At 71.6% G+C, this 14,584-nt stretch overlaps 1 protein-coding gene across 1 annotated transcript; it reads left to right on the top strand.

The window, feature by feature from the left end:
* The first annotated feature begins 10,946 nt into the window (after positions 1–10,946).
* LBX2 (ladybird homeobox 2) lies at positions 10,947–13,896 on the top strand. The gene is made up of 2 exons (XM_015850157.2): positions 10,947–11,306; positions 13,475–13,896. The coding sequence occupies exons 1-2, from the start codon at positions 11,006–11,008 to the stop codon at positions 13,813–13,815; spliced, it is 642 nt and encodes a 213-aa protein (XP_015705643.1). The 5' UTR covers positions 10,947–11,005; the 3' UTR covers positions 13,816–13,896.
* Positions 13,897–14,584: the final 688 nt, after the last annotated feature.

Below are 14,584 nucleotides of genomic sequence, written 5' to 3'. Positions count from 1 at the left end.
GGGGGGGGGTTGGTTTGGAGAGGAAAAAAAATCCCAACAAATGAGACGTCCCAGCCGCACTGTTTCCCGTTTTCAACCCCCAAATCCTTCTTCTTGTATGTTGAGATGAGTGTACAGTTGAGCACTGGAGTATTCCTCCATTATTCTAACCAATGTGTGTGTGTGGGGGGGCGGGGGGGGTGGGGGGGTGGCACGGCTGTCGGCTCTGCCCCCCGCTGCCCGCGCACAATGAGCCGTAATACAGCCACGGGCCGTCGGATCGTCCCCCCCCCGCATCGCGCCTCATTACCGCTATGGCGGGGCAGCGCTCGCTGCCATCTGCGGCCGCCGGTGGGGGGCGGGCGGGGGGGGCTCGGCTGCCGGCGGGGAGCGGCGCGGGGCCGGGAGAGGAACAGGTGCCGGTGCCCCGGGAGCGGCGGATGGGCGGCCGCCCGGCCCGGCCCGGCCCGTCGGGGCACCCCAACGCCGGGGCCGCCCCCGCCCCGCTCTGACCCCGCGCCGCACCGGGGGGATCCGGTTACCGGCGCGGCCGGCCCAGCTGTCGGCCATCCCTCACGCGAAGGACGTGGGGAAATGCGGACAAGGAGCGGCCGAGGGTTGGGATGGGGGGGGGGGGCGGCTCGGGGGGAGCTTCACCCAACGGGGAACGGGGCCGCGGGGTCGGGCTGGCGGCGGGGCCGCCCGTGTCTGTCAGCAGCGGCTCTGGGGCCGCTCGCCCGGCGCGGAGCAGGAAGAGGAGCCCGGCGCTCCCCCGCGCGTCCCGCGGCCCCACTTATCAGCGCGGGGCTTAATGCAAAACAACTGCGCGGGGGGAACGGGGCTGGGGGGGGCGGCGAGGCCACAGCGACCCGTTGGGCTGCGGGACGCGGCGGAGCTCGGGGGCTCCGTGGGGCGCGGGGACGGACGGCTGCGGCGCTGGGGCGTGTGCCGGGCGGTGCCGTCGGGGCGGCTGAGAGCTGCGGTCTCGGCGCTTTGATATCCCGCCCGCACGTCATGCTCCGAGGGGGCTTAATGGCACCGGCTCCAGCCCGGCACAGAGGAAACCTGAGTCCCCCCCGCCCCCCGTTCCGTCCGGCCCTAACCCGGGGTGGGGGATGCCAGCGCTGCCCCGGTGCTGTGGGGCTGGAGCCGGGCCCTGCTGCGGCGCCCCATGGAGTGGAGCGTTTGGGGGCGGGGAACCAAACCCAGAGGGTCCGAGAGGGGCCCGGGGCCGGCGATGGGTCTGGGTGGGGGTTTGGGGTCGGCGGCCACAGCCGCCCCTCTCGGTGATGCTGGGCCGGGGGTCCCGGGGGTGCTCCAGCAGTGCCGGTCCCTGTGGGTACAAACCCAGCCCCGCCTCTGCTGGAGCAAAGGGAGCAGGAAGGCTGAAGTTACAGGGTTCATCTCAGCCTCCATCTGCAGAGCCCTGCGGAGCCCCTGGTGATGCACTACGGAGGTCTGAGATCCGTGGAAGCTCTTTAATGGTCTCTGCCGAATCACGCCCACTCTGCGCTCACCTCCACGGCCCATCACGGCCGGAGCTGCTCACACCTTCGGGCTGATCTTCATTACAGCCCCCACCCTGCAACAGGAGGCACGAGCACACACACACACACACACACACACACAGAGCTGTAGAAAGTTGTATATTTAGAAGTCTCAAGAGGGGAGTGTTGTTTCTTTGTATTTTAAGGCACCCCGTCTCATTGCTCCCCACTCCCAGCAGCGCCAGGACTGGGCTGAGGGCACAGCCCCATCCTGCCCACCTCCAGCACTGCCAGCAGGAGGGGCTGCAGCACCCACCGACCCCCAGCAGCCCCACAAAGGCACAGCAGAGCCAGGCTGCAGGAGTACCAGGCAGGATTGGAAAAGCCAAGGGAGCCCAGCAGCCCCCCCATAGGGGAGCCCAGGGACAGCAACCAGCCCCAGGCAGCACAGTCAGAGCCCAACAGCACCAACGCTGTGCCCTTCCCACAGGAGCAGAGTGGGACCCGACAGCCCCCATGCTGCCCCATGGCACTGAAGGAGCTTTGGGGCAGAGCCAAAATGAGGCCCAGCCGTGCCCACAGCCAGCCCCACAGTGTGTGGGGGTCACTGCTTCGCTAGCATGGCTGGGCCTCGTTGGGGGCAGCCTGGGATCTCACCCAAAAGCTTTGGGTTTGGTTCACCCAGACTTGGACGTCCCCACTATGTGGGATGTGGGATGAAGGGTGTGGGGTAAAGGGCGAGGGGTGCACGTGTGGGAAAGCTGCAGGCCAAGGGAGGTGGAGGATTTGGGGTGGGACGGAGTTGGACTCCATGACCCTCAGGGGTCCCTCCCAGCTCGGGATATTCTGATTTTATGATTCCCTGACATCAGTGCTCCTGCAGAGCCACGGCCTGGGGCACCTCGTCCTGCTGCCCCCTCCCCCATCTCTGCACTCACTGCCCCTCCCTGCAGCACGGTGGGCATCTGACGGGTGGTGCAGGGGGTTCTGTGGGGGTTTGGGGGCGGCTGTGGGGCCGCGGGCCCCCAACAGAGACCTCACGTCATGTGCTCGGGAGCCCCCTCAGAGCCCGTCCCCATCCCACCCCCCATCCTACAGACAGGCACAGGGCGGGGTCCTGTGCCGTCCCGCAGCTCTCGGTGCCGGTGCTGCGGTGCCTCCCCGCTCCCCACCCGCACGGTCCCGCACGGCCGGCCCGGCTTCCCGCACACAGCGCCGCACACAGCGGGATTGGCGGCGCCTCCTGCGGGAGGACGGGGGCAGAGCGGGGCGGTTGTGTTGGGTTATGTTGTGTTGGGTTGTGTTGGGTTGTGTTGTGTTGTGTTGTGTTGGGTTGTGTTGTGTTGTGTTGGGTTGGGTTGGGTTGGGTTGTGTTGGGTTGGGTTGTGTTGTGTTGTGTTGTGTTGTGTTGTGTTGTGTTGTGTTGTGTTGTGTTGTGTTGTGTTGTGTTGTNTGTTGTGTTGTGTTGTGTTGTGTTGTGTTGGGTTGGGTTGTGTTGTGTTGTGTTGTGTTGTGTTGTGTTGGGTTGTGTTGGGTTGGGTTGGGTTGGGTTGGGTTGTGTTGGGGTGTAAAGGGGCCGCCCCGCTCTCATCCCGCACGGCGGCGCACCCCGGGCGCACGCGTGGAGACGCGTCCATCCCCCGCGGGCACCCGGCTGTCACGGGGGGAATGAGCTGTCACGTCGGAGCGGGGAAATTACCCCGTAACGAGGCGCGGCGCAGATCGGGCTAATGAGAAAATCAAAACACAATTTAATTCCTGTCACCGCCTGATCGTCTTTAAACGACGCCGCGCGGTTCCGCCGTGTCCGCACGCTGTGCCCGGCCCGGGGGTCCCGCGCGGCCCCGCCGAGTTCCCCGCCCGTTTCCCCGGGCTGTGGGCACGGGGCTGGCACCGGGACAACGTAGGAATGCGGGGCGGGGGGGGCCGGGGAAGGGCACCTTCCTGCGGACGGAGGGGCCGCGCAGCCCCGTGGGACGCGGCCGAGGAGCGTGGGAACGCGGCTCTGAGCGCTCCCGGCGAACGGCGTCAGCGCGGAGGGGTGGGATCCACGGGACTCTCGACCCCCCCCGCCCCCAGACCCGGGACCCCGACCCGGAGCGGGACGAACCCGGGAGATGCGGGCGGGGGGCGGGGAGAGCTGGAAACGGGGCGCCGGGACCGGCACCTCCGGGCCCGTCTGTCCCAGCCCCGCGCGGGAGCTCCGGGGGGGCGGCGGGGCGGGAGGGCACCCCCTCACCTTCCCCGGTTTATCTTGGACGGCGGCGTTTCCTCCGGCTCTTTGTTTGCTCGGCCGCCCCGCCCTGCCTTCCTGCGTGCCGCCGAGCGCGGGGGACGCACCGGGCTCCGATGGCCGAGAGCGGCGCTGCGCCCCGCACCGCCCGCACCGGGCACGCAGCGGGGACACGCGGGGGGCGCAGGGGCTGCGCGCACGGGACGCACGCGGGGGGCGCCCACACGGGACGGACGCTGCGGTGCCGGCGCGGGACGCGGGACACGTTGGATGCGGTGGGGTCGGTCGCCACCCACGGCCCCATCGCCCCGCGCCGCAGCGCCGGACCCGGCGGCCCCCGTCGTTGTGGCCGCGGCCCTTTGAAGTTGGCGAGACTTCCTGCCCCGAGCTTTTATGGCCCGATCTGTCTGCGCCGCGCGCTCTCCTCGCCCATAAATCACTCGGCGCGGGGGGGGGTCGTGGCCGTGAGCCCCGGTCCCGCAGAGGGCACCGCCGGGCCCCGCGCTGCACTGAGAGCGGCCCGGTGCCCGGGGACCCGCCCTGTACTCGGGCAGCTCCCGCGTGGGGTTCGGGGAGACCCCTCCTGTACCCCCCTGCGGGATCGGGGGCACGGACAGGGGCTGTCAGCGTCCGGCACGGGGCGGCGGGGGGCAATAACGGGCAGCGGTTAACGAGGGGCCGCGGGGTCAGGCGTCGGGGACGAGCAGGTAGCGGTGAGCGCTGTGCGGGGCTCGGAACCCCCCGAGGTTCGGGCGGTGGGATCGGGGCAGCCCCTCAGGCTCCCCCCGGCCCGGGCCCGACGCTTCCGCGGTGACTCAGCGCGGGGGGCTCCCGGCTCCGTTACCTTCGCTATTCAGAGCGTTTCCTGGGTTTATTGTCTGCCCCACTTGTCCCACCTTCCCCGCAGGAAGCCCCGTCCCAGCGGAACGGCTCATGCCCAGCAGGACGGCGCTCCGGGCGGTGGGGGGACGCGGGGACGGAGCCCGCACCTCCGCTCCCAGCCTCCCCCCCCCCCGGCATCATCGCGCCGGGACGTTCGTCCCACGGGCAGCTCCGGCCCCACGGCGGGTCCTGCCGCGCGATGCCCCGCGGTGCGCAGGGGGTGCTGAGCACACGGGGAGCGGCCCAGCGGAGCGGGGGGACCCCTGGTCCAGGAACCGCCGCCCCCCACGGCCCCACCCAGGCTGCCCCCCGTCCCCGACCCGGCGCAGGGCGAGGCTGTGCCACATGGCAGCGGCTTAAGGGAGGAAGAAGAGCCGTCGCAGAGGAAGCCCCATCCTTCCTCCCGTTCCCGCTCCTGTTCCCAGCCGGGCGCTATTCTTAGCCCCGGTCTGTCCTGCATCCTCCTTGCCCAGCCAGGGGCCGCCCGTGCTGCCCAAATGGGGGCAAAGAGCGTGAGGACGCTGCCAGGCGCTGCGCTGTGCTGGGCCGTTCCGTGCCGGGCTGTGCCACCATGGCCCCACGATCCTCCCGGCCCAGGATGCAGGTGGGGTCCGGCCAACCCCGTGCTGGTGAAGGATCCGGCCCTGCAGCCTTGACCTCTGTGCAGACCCCCAGCCCTGCCCAGTGGACCCTGACTGTCCCACTCCTTTCCCCATCCCATCTCTATTCATTCCCCATTCAATTCGCATCTCCACTCCATCCCCATCCCCATCCCCATCCCCATCCCCATCTCCATTCCCATCCCCATCCCTACCCCCTTCCCCACCCCCGTTCCATCCCATTTGCATTCCTTTCTCTTCCCACCCCATCTCCATTCCATCCCATCTCCCATCCCACCCCACCCCATCCCACCCCATTCTCCCACACGGAGGATATGAGGAGGAAAAGGAGCCCCATGGAGACATCAGGGCTGTGGGACGGTGGGGACGGAGCGGGGGGCAGCGTGGCCGCGTGCGGGGACAGATCTCCGCGTGTCACGGGGTCCTCGGTCCCACCCCCCCTGGCTCTGGAGCCGCCGCTGCGGAGAGCGGCGTGATGGACGGCCCCGCAGCCCCACATCCCGGCCACATACAAAGGGGGGGCACAACGGCCCCACAACCCCACGACCCCACAGCACCGCAAACCCACAGCCCCCCCCATCCCGCAGCCCCACGCGTGCCCGCAGCGCAGCGGGTGCACAATGGAGCAGCAGCAGCAGCGCAGCCGCCGCACGCCATGATTCGGGCTCACACGCGATGAGCCGCCAGACGGAGACGCGGCGTTTCAATAACCCGAGAATTGATTTAGGGGGGCGGCAGCGCGGGGAGCGGGGGGGGGGCACAGGGCCAGGGGACGCGGGGATCCCCGGGCTGAGACCTGAGCCCGGCTCTGAGCACAGAACAGACAGAACGAGAATCCCAGATACCGGCACCCAGCGCTGGGGAGCAGACGTTCGTGTGTGTGTGTGTGTGTGTGTCTGAGTGTGTCAGTGTGTGTGTGTGTGTATCTGTGTGTGTGTGTGTGTGTGTCTGAGTGTGTCCGTGCACACTCGGATGGCTGCGCACACTGTGACCCCGCACCCGCAGCTGCCCGCAGTCCCGCCCCGATTCGCTCCCGGCCCCGCTCCCGACACTCTCGTTCCCCGCCGTGTGCGCGCAGCGGCGCGCAGAGCAACGTGCGGGGCTGGGGGTGCGGGACAGAGCGGGGTTGGGGGGGTTCCGCCCACAGCCGAGACCTGAACATCCCCACGCTCTGCCCGGCTCCGCAGCTGGAGGGTGGTGGGGGCTGCGGGACCGTGGGCAGCGATGGGGATGGGGATGGGGATGGGGACGAGGATGCGGCTCGGATCGTGCCCTGCAGGCAGCAGCGCAGCCCCCGGCCCGAGCCCCTCCCCGCAGAGCGCCCCGTCACGCACAGCCCCTGTCCCCCCGCGGATCGGCAGCGCCGTGGGATGGGGACACCCCGCAGCCCCCCCGTCCCGCCCCAGTTGCTCCCCGTCCCCGCCGGCCCCGCGGAGCTGAATGACAGCCGTGCTGGGGGACGATCGATGGCCGCCCCCCCCCCCGGCACCGCGCCCGCCCGCTCTCAGCGCCGCCCCCCCCCCAAGACACCGCTGCCGCGTTCCCCTGAACTTTTCTTTTTAATTAACCTCGCTGCGGCGCGGCCCGGCTGCCTCGTCGGGGTTAATGATATCACTGACCCGCGGCGTGGCGGCCCCCAGCGACACCCCCCGCCGCCACGCGTCCTCCCCCCGCGCCCCGCAGGACGGTTCTCCTCCCCGGGACGTTTCTCCCCGCCGCCCCCACCGGGGGGGGGGGGGGGGATCCCCCTCATCGCTCCCCAGGCCGCGCCCCGCCGCTCTCCGGCCCCGCGTGGGGGACCGGGAAGGACGCGGGGTGACGGCGGTGCTCTGCGGGGGGGGACGCGGGGGGGGGCTCCGGGCTGCACCTCCCGACCCCGTCCCCGGGAACGAGTGGTCCCTCCCTCTGCTGCTCCGCGGCCGTGGCGGAGCGGGGATGGGTCCCGGCCGCAGCGCCCCCTCCCACGGCACCGTCACAGCGACGGAGGGACCCCACGGGGCGGCACCTGCGCTTGGCCCCGGGGGCAGCAGGGCGGGGAGCGGGATGCGGTGCGGGCAGAGCCCCCCAGGCCCCGCCGTGAGCGGAGCCCCGAGGCGACCCTGCGGCCTGCGGAGACCGACCCGCACAGCGCGTCCCGCAGGGAGGAGGGAGCCCCGCGCTTCGTTGGGCACCGACGCGGCGTCCGTTCCCCGGCTCCGGACGGGAGCCCGGATCCCCCCTTGGCCGCTGGCCCCTTCCCACGTGCAGCCCGGAATTTCCCCCCCCCCGCCCCGCTCGAATCGCCCTCCGCCTTCACCCCGCACTCCCTTATCTCGGGCTGCGCGGGTCTGTCAGCGCCTCAGACGGAGCGTTTCCTCATCGCGTCCCCCCGCGCGGCCCTAATTGGATCCGCATGGCCGCGGGTCGCAGCTCCCAACCCCGCAGCCCTCGGGGGGACCCCCCGCTCCCCGCTGGTGGCTGCCGCAGCGCGGGGACGCCCCGGGCCGGGAGCCCTATGGAGCCCTATGGAGCCCTATGGAGCCCTACGGAGCCCTACGGAGCCCTATGGAGCCCCTCTGCCTCGGCCCCCGGTCCCACCGTGGGGCTGTAGGTGACACCCGGCCCCCTTAGTCCCCCCGTAATCCCCAGGAAGGAGCCCCAGCCTCGCGGGGGGATCACGCCCGAGCCCATCCCCGGTGCCCCCCCTCCCCGATCCCGCCCCTCTGGGCCCGGCGCTGTCACACCGCCCCTGGGAAAGGGCCGGGCCCGTCCCCGGTAGCCGCGCGCTGACCCGGGGCCAGCGGGGCGCGGGGGGAGCGCGGCGTTTGCTCACAGCCGGAGGCTTTGAAATGCAACCCCCCCCCCGGCCCATTTGGCTGGAGTTTGGCCCGGGCCCATATGGAGGCGGGGGGGGCTCAGGGGGAGGCGGCAGCTGCGGCCGAGGGACGACGGCTCCCCCTGACCCCACGGCACCGGGGGGGGGGGGGGTCCCACACGGAGCCGTGGCCACGTCCAGCTCCGTGAGTGTCCGCGCTGCGCACCTGCGGGAGCCCCCGCTCACACCCCGCACACACCCCTCACTCCCATCCCACGTTCGTCCCCACGGCCCTTTGCCCGCTCCTGCTCTTCGCCTCTGCCCCCCCCCCCGGCCCCCCCGGGCTCTCCGCTTAATTAAGCCGTGAGGCCGCGCGGCGAGGTCAGCGCGTTAATGAATCCATCATTAGCCGACACCCGGACGGGGATCCCCGCGGACCCCCCGGCGCATCATCGCAGCCCTTTGGGGGGCGGAACCCGCGGCCGCTCCGCGTTTATTTATTGCCGGTAATTGTCGGGTCTCCCCCCCCGCCCCGCCCCGCGCTCGGCCCCGCCGCTCCCCCGGCTCTGCCCCGCGCGCCCCCGCCGCTGACAGTTTAATTTCGCATCGCTCCGTTCCCCTTATTAAAGGGAAATTCATTTGCAAGCAATTTCCATGTGCGAAGCGCCGCGCGCTCGGAGCCGCGGGGGGGGGCGGCCGTAATTGAATCAGCGCCGCGCGGTTCGTCACGGCCCCGCGCCGCGGAGATGGAGCCGCTGAATAATGGATCGGGGCCGGCTCCGCGTAACCGAGTTATAGGGGCCGCCCGCAGCCCGGCCCTAATCGCGTTACCGCGGGTGTGGGGCGGGATGGGGCTGAGGGGGGATGGGGGCCACGAGCAGGGCAGGGACCCACGGGTGGTCGCGCACCCTGCGTGTGTGTGTGTGTGTGTGTGTGTGTGTGTGTGCGCACACCCCGATACACGCGCACGGACCCTGAGCTGCAGCACTCGGAGCCGCTCCGGGCTGCGTGGGGCTCAGCCCAGACCGACCAGGCCGCGCTGGGGGCACCCACGGGCTGAGTGGGGCACCGCAGTCCCGCCCCACTGACCGACGTGCCGGACACGACGCTGCCGCCGTTTGCTCCGTACCGGGCACATCCCGCAGCCCCGACTCGGTGGAACCCCCCCGTGCCGTGGGTGGAACGCGGATCCGACCCCCTTTGTGTCCCCCAGCCCGTGTCCCGCTTTGGGGTGAGGGGCGCATCCATCTCGTTCCCTGCAGCAGGGACCGACGTTTCCCACCCGCGATCTCCCGGTGCCTGTCGGGGGGGTCTGCCGTGCCCCGTCCCCACTGCCGAGCCCGGCCCTGTCCCCCTGCCCCGCACCTCCCCGCCCTCACGGCCCCGGTCCGTATGGAGCGTATGGAGCTGCGTGGGGGCGGATTCGGGGTCGCGGGGCCGCAGCGAACCCCGAGCGGCAACTCCCCCTGCGTGTCGCGGGACATCGGGTGGGGAGGGGAGCGGCGCGTGGGCCGGGGCCGAGCCGCCCTGCGGGACCGAATGCGGGGCCAGGAGGGCGCGAGCGGGGCGGTGCTCGGGGCCCCTCCGGGGGGGGCTCATCCACGGGCACACGGCGGCGGTGGGCGCACGGGGGGGGGGGTCGCGGGGCTCTCCCGTCTGCTCCGCGCGGGGTCTTCCCCGGAGCCACGTTCAAACCCCTCCGACATCGGTTCCATGTCGCTCCGAGCGGCGCTGCCAATCCAACCCCCCCCCCCCCCCCCCCCCCCCCCTCCCCCCCCCCCCCCCCCCTCCGCCCCCGGCTTTCATGGCTCCGGCTGCTGGGAAATGTCAACATTGGGTTTGTCTAGCTACAGTTTCCAACAAATGGATGCCATTCTGCCTTTGTCAGCAACATCGGCAGCCGCCCCCCCGCTCGCTCCCCCCCCCCAACAGCACCGACACACGCGGGTCCCCCTGCACCTGCTCCCCCCGCTCCCTTCCCGCACATTCACTTTCCGTCGTCGCCGCGGTCCCCCCCGCCCCGCTGTGGGCACGGCGCGATGTGACGCCCCCCAAAGGTCCCCAAAGCCGTTGGGTCACAGCCTGACCCCGCGCAGCCCCGCAAAGCTGCAGAGCTCCGTTCTCCCCCCGCTCCCCCGGAACGTCCCATTTCCGACCCCCCCCCTCATTCCCGCGGACCCCACAGCACGTACCCCCCCCCCCGGCCCCTTCCGCCGGAGACGCGCCGTGAGGACGTGGCGGGATGGGACGAGGCTGGCGGGACGCTCCGTGTCCCAATGGCGGTTTGCGGTGCCGGTGCCGGCGCCGTGCGGGCTCACCTGCGTGTGCGGCCGTCCCCGCGCCTTTACGAGCGGTCGGGATCGCGGCGCGATTTGTACCGCGGGTTTACGGTCGGGCCGCGCTCTGAAACCCAAAACCGGAGCGGCCCTAATCACTGCCAGGACGCGGCGGCCCCGGGCTTTTATGGGCGGGTTGGAGCAGGGGAGATAATAAATTTCTGCGACGGCAAAACCCGCCGGGCCGGCGCGGGGGCGGGGAGTTGGGGGGGGCAGCGGGGGCCGAGGAGCCCTTAACCCCGGGCGCGGGAGGAGGCGCGGTGCCGCGGCCCGGTGCGGGAGTCCCGATCCCCCCACGGCCGCCCCCTCCCGGGGCCGGAGCGGTGCGGACCCCCCCCCCGCCCCCTCCACCCCACCTCCGTACCTCCGCCCCCGCGGCTCCTCCCCCCGCCGGCGCCCCGTTATCCGCCCCGGCCCCGCGCCTTTAAGGCCGCCGCACCGGAGCTCCGTGCCCGCTCTCGGCGCCGCGAGGCCGAGCGCTCCGCCGCCGCCGCCGTGCCCCCGCCGAGGGGGCGGGCAGCCACCGGGCCTTTAAGCGCCGGCCGTCGCGGGGCCGCCGATGCGCGGGAGGGGACAGCGGCGGCGAGGCGCGATCCGCCGCCGCCCCCCGGCAGCATGAGGCGGGCGAGTCGCTGAGCGGCCCCGGCAGCACCGGGCGGCCCCCGGGCCGCGCCATGACCTCGGCGCGGGAGGCGGCCGCGAGTCCCCCGCTGCCCGAGGAACGACGCCGGGCCGCGCTGGAGCAGCTGCCGCCGGCCGCGCACTGCAACAAACCGCTGACGCCGTTCGGCATCGAGGACATCCTCGCCCGGCCCTCCCCGCCCGCGCCCGGCGCTGCCCCGGCCCGGATCCCGGAGAAGCCGGCGGGTCCCGCACCGCCCCGCACCGCCCCGTCGTCGCCGCTCTGCGCGCTGGAGGAGCTCGCCAGTAAGACGTTCCGCGGGCTGGAAGTCAGCGTGCTGCAGGCGGCCGAAGGTACGGGCGGGGCGCGGGGCAGGTGCGCACCGGAGCGCGGGGGGCGGCGGCGGGGCGAGGTGCGCGGGGCCGGGGCTCTCCGCTCTCCTGCCGCCCGGCTCCGGTAAGTCGGAGTCGGGGCCGCCCCGGGACCGGCGCTGGCGGAGAGCCGTTACCGGGAGCCGAGCGGGGAGAGCCGCCGCCGGGCCGAGTGTCGCCGCCCACGATACCGGGAGCGCCGGATCGTGGCACCGGAGCTTCGCCGGAGGCGGCGGCCCCTCGGCAGCCGCGGATCCGTTACCGAGCGCCGGGCGGAGCGGGCTCGGATCGCTCCGTCGGTAACGAAATCGCTCAACGAAAGCCGCCGCCGCGCCTCGTTTTTCCCGCATTCCGGGCTCAGGTTCGGTTCCCCGCTTCGGGTCGCTCCCACCCGCCGGGCCCCGCCGCCATCCGCGCTCCTACCGCAGAAATCCCGTTTGCGCCGCGAAGGCCCAACGGCTCCCGATCCCCCGGAACGGATCCGCAGCGGCTTCGCGCAGCCCCGGCCCGGCCGCGGCTCCTCCGAACGCTCCGGGCGGCCCCGCCCGACCGCCGCCGGTACCGAACGGATCCGGAACGCGGCGCCGTTCTGAGCTTAACTAAAATCGCTGCGCGGACGGACAGACGGACGGGCGACAAACGGAGACCGCCGCCCGGAGCGCTGGGACCGGGACCGCTCGGGACTCCCGAACGAACGCGGAACTCCCGCAGCCGGGCGGACGCGCGGCCGCAGCCCGGAGCCATCGCTGCGTCGGCGATTAACGAGACACGCCGTTACCGAACGGACTCGGGGACACGGCGGGACCGATCGGAGCTCCCGTAATTAGCGGAGGGAGCCGAGCACGGAGCGGCACCGCAGCGGGCGCTGAAAACGAAACGATCGTTACGCGGACAGCGGCCACGGGTCGGGCAATAAAACCACCGGGACGGACGCACGGACAGAACCGGGACCGCCTCACGGACAGAACCGGGACCGCCTCGGGCCCCTTTCGGCAACGAACGAATACGGCTCGGGCGGACACACGGACGGAGCCGTTCCGGACGGCCTCGGCTCGGCGCTGCGGGGCGCGGCGGGGCAGCAAAAAGGCTTCGGGGCCGTTCGGAGCCGCTGGCGGACCGGGCCGGTGGGAGCCATTTCGGAGCGCGGAGCGGCAGCGCTCAGCTCCTCACGGCGCACCGAAGCTCCGGGACGGGCCGGGGCTCGGAGCTCCGCCGCAGTCGGGAGCGGTGACGGCACGGAACGGAGCGGAGCGCTCGGGACGCGGAGCTCCGAGAGGCCGCAGGAGCGGAGCCCCCGGGCAGCACCGACACCGGCACCGCGCCGAGCCCGGCCCGCAGCGGGGCGGCCCCGCGGGAGGAACCGGAGCGGAGCCCGCGGGCAGAGCCGGGGCTGCGCGGGGCGGCGGCCGGGACCGGTGTGCGGCGGAACGGAGCTCCGTGCGGTGCTACGAGCGGGGCCTCGGCCGGGACCGGGACCGAGCACGGAACGGCACGACACGGCAACGTAGTGCTCGGCACAGCCCGGTTCGGCAGAGCAAGATTCGGCTCGGCAATGCTCCGCTCAGCGACGCAATGCTCAGCGCGGCACGGCCCGGGTCAGCAATACAGTGCTCGGCTCGGCAATACGAAGCTCGGCACGGCACGGCCCGTGTCAGTACTGTGAGGTCCGGCCCGGTCTGGCTCGGCTCAGTAACCCAGTGCTCGGTTCGGCTTTGCCCGGCACTGCTCAGCTCAACAAAAGGACGCTCCGCACCGCACGGTTCGGGCCAGCAATATGAGGCCCGGCCCGGCCGAGCCCAGCAGTGTAACGACGGGGTCAGCTCGGCTCGGCAATATAATGCTGGGCTGCGCTCAGCGCTGCAACGCTCGGCACGTTGCACATGGCTCGGCTCGGTTCGGCCCGGCTCGGCAGAGTAACTCTTGTCTGGGCTCAGCGCTGTAACGCTCGGCACGTTTCGGCTCGGCACGTTTCGGCTCGGCACGTTTCGGCTCGGTTTAGCAGCGCGATGCTCGGCCCGGCCTGTTTCTGCTTCACGCGGCCGAATCGGGGCCGGCCTCGATCCGCTCCGCGGGCCGCTCCCGGTGCCGCTCCCGGTGCCGCTCCCGGTTTCGGTGCCGGTTCTGACGCCGTGTCCCCCCTCCCCCCGCAGGTCGGGACCCTCTGAGCGCCCTCGCGCAGCGCCCGACGTCGAAGAAGCGCCGCAAGTCGCGCACGGCGTTCAGCAACCAGCAGCTCTTCGAGCTGGAGCGACGCTTCGTGCGCCAGAAATATTTGTCCCCCGCCGACCGCGACCAACTGGCGCAGCGCCTGGCGCTCAGCTCGGCTCAGGTCATCACCTGGTTCCAGAACCGCCGCGCCAAGCTCAAACGCGACCTGGAGGAGATGCGCGCAGACGTGGCCTCTCTGCAGGCGCTGCGGCTGCGGGAGCCGCCCCCGGCCCCCCCCGGCCCCGCGGAGTTGTCCGAGGAGGAGATCGACGTGGGGGCCTGAAAGGGACGGGGGGGGGGCGGCCGCTCGGGGCGTTTCGATGCGTTTCGGTGCGTTTCGGGGCGTTTCGGTGCGTTTCGGGGCGTTTTGGGGCGTTTTGGGGCGTTTCGGTGCGTTTCGGGGCGTTTCGGGGCGTTTCGGTGCGTTTCGGGGCGTTTCGGGGCGTTTCGGGGCGTTTCGGGGCGTTTCGGTGCGTTTCGGGGTGTTTCGGTGCGTTTCGGTGCGTTTCGGTGCGGTGCTCCCGTCCTCTTTGTTTCCTCTTTATTTCTGTTTTCTTGTAATTTTATTTCCCCCCCCCCCGCCCCCTCCGTCCGTCGGCCGCCGCCGGGCCCCGGTCCGCCCCGTGTATATATGTGGAATAAAGGGGACATCTCCTTAACGGGGCGCGGGGCGGGGATGGGGACACGGGGACGCGGTGACATACGGACATGGGGACACACGGACACGGGGACGTAGTGATGGGCACGGGGGACACGGGAACAGGAGGAGAGGGGGACAGAGGGACACGGGGACACACGGTGGGACACACAGACACGGGGACACAGGGATGGGGGAACACGAGGAGGGAGGAACGGAGACACAGGGACACAGACACGGGGACAGACAGACACGGGGTCACACGGACACGGGGACAGAGAGAGATGGGGACACAGGGATGGGAATGGGGGGACGCGGGGATATGGAGGGGGGGGTGGAGGCGGGACAGCGGTACTCACATTGTGAGACACGGACACGGGGACACACAGACATACGAGCACACGGACACACAGAT

Source organism: Coturnix japonica (genome assembly GCF_001577835.2).
Source record: "Coturnix japonica isolate 7356 chromosome 4 unlocalized genomic scaffold, Coturnix japonica 2.1 chr4random350, whole genome shotgun sequence".
Taxonomy (NCBI): domain Eukaryota; kingdom Metazoa; phylum Chordata; class Aves; order Galliformes; family Phasianidae; genus Coturnix; species Coturnix japonica.
Note: the sequence above shows the minus strand (reverse complement) of the source record. Positions and strands in the feature narration are given on the sequence as shown.

What these genes read in the sequence shown, in the direction of transcription:
- LBX2 (XM_015850157.2), top strand. Translation starts at nt 11,006, where the DNA reads ATGACCTCGGCGCGGGAGGCGGCCGCGAGTCCCCCGCTGCCCGAGGAA. An exon ending in CGTGCTGCAGGCGGCCGAAG is followed by an intron (nt 11,307 to 13,474) that starts GTACGGGCGGGG and finishes CTCCCCCCGCAG; the next exon opens with GTCGGGACCCTCTGAGCGCC.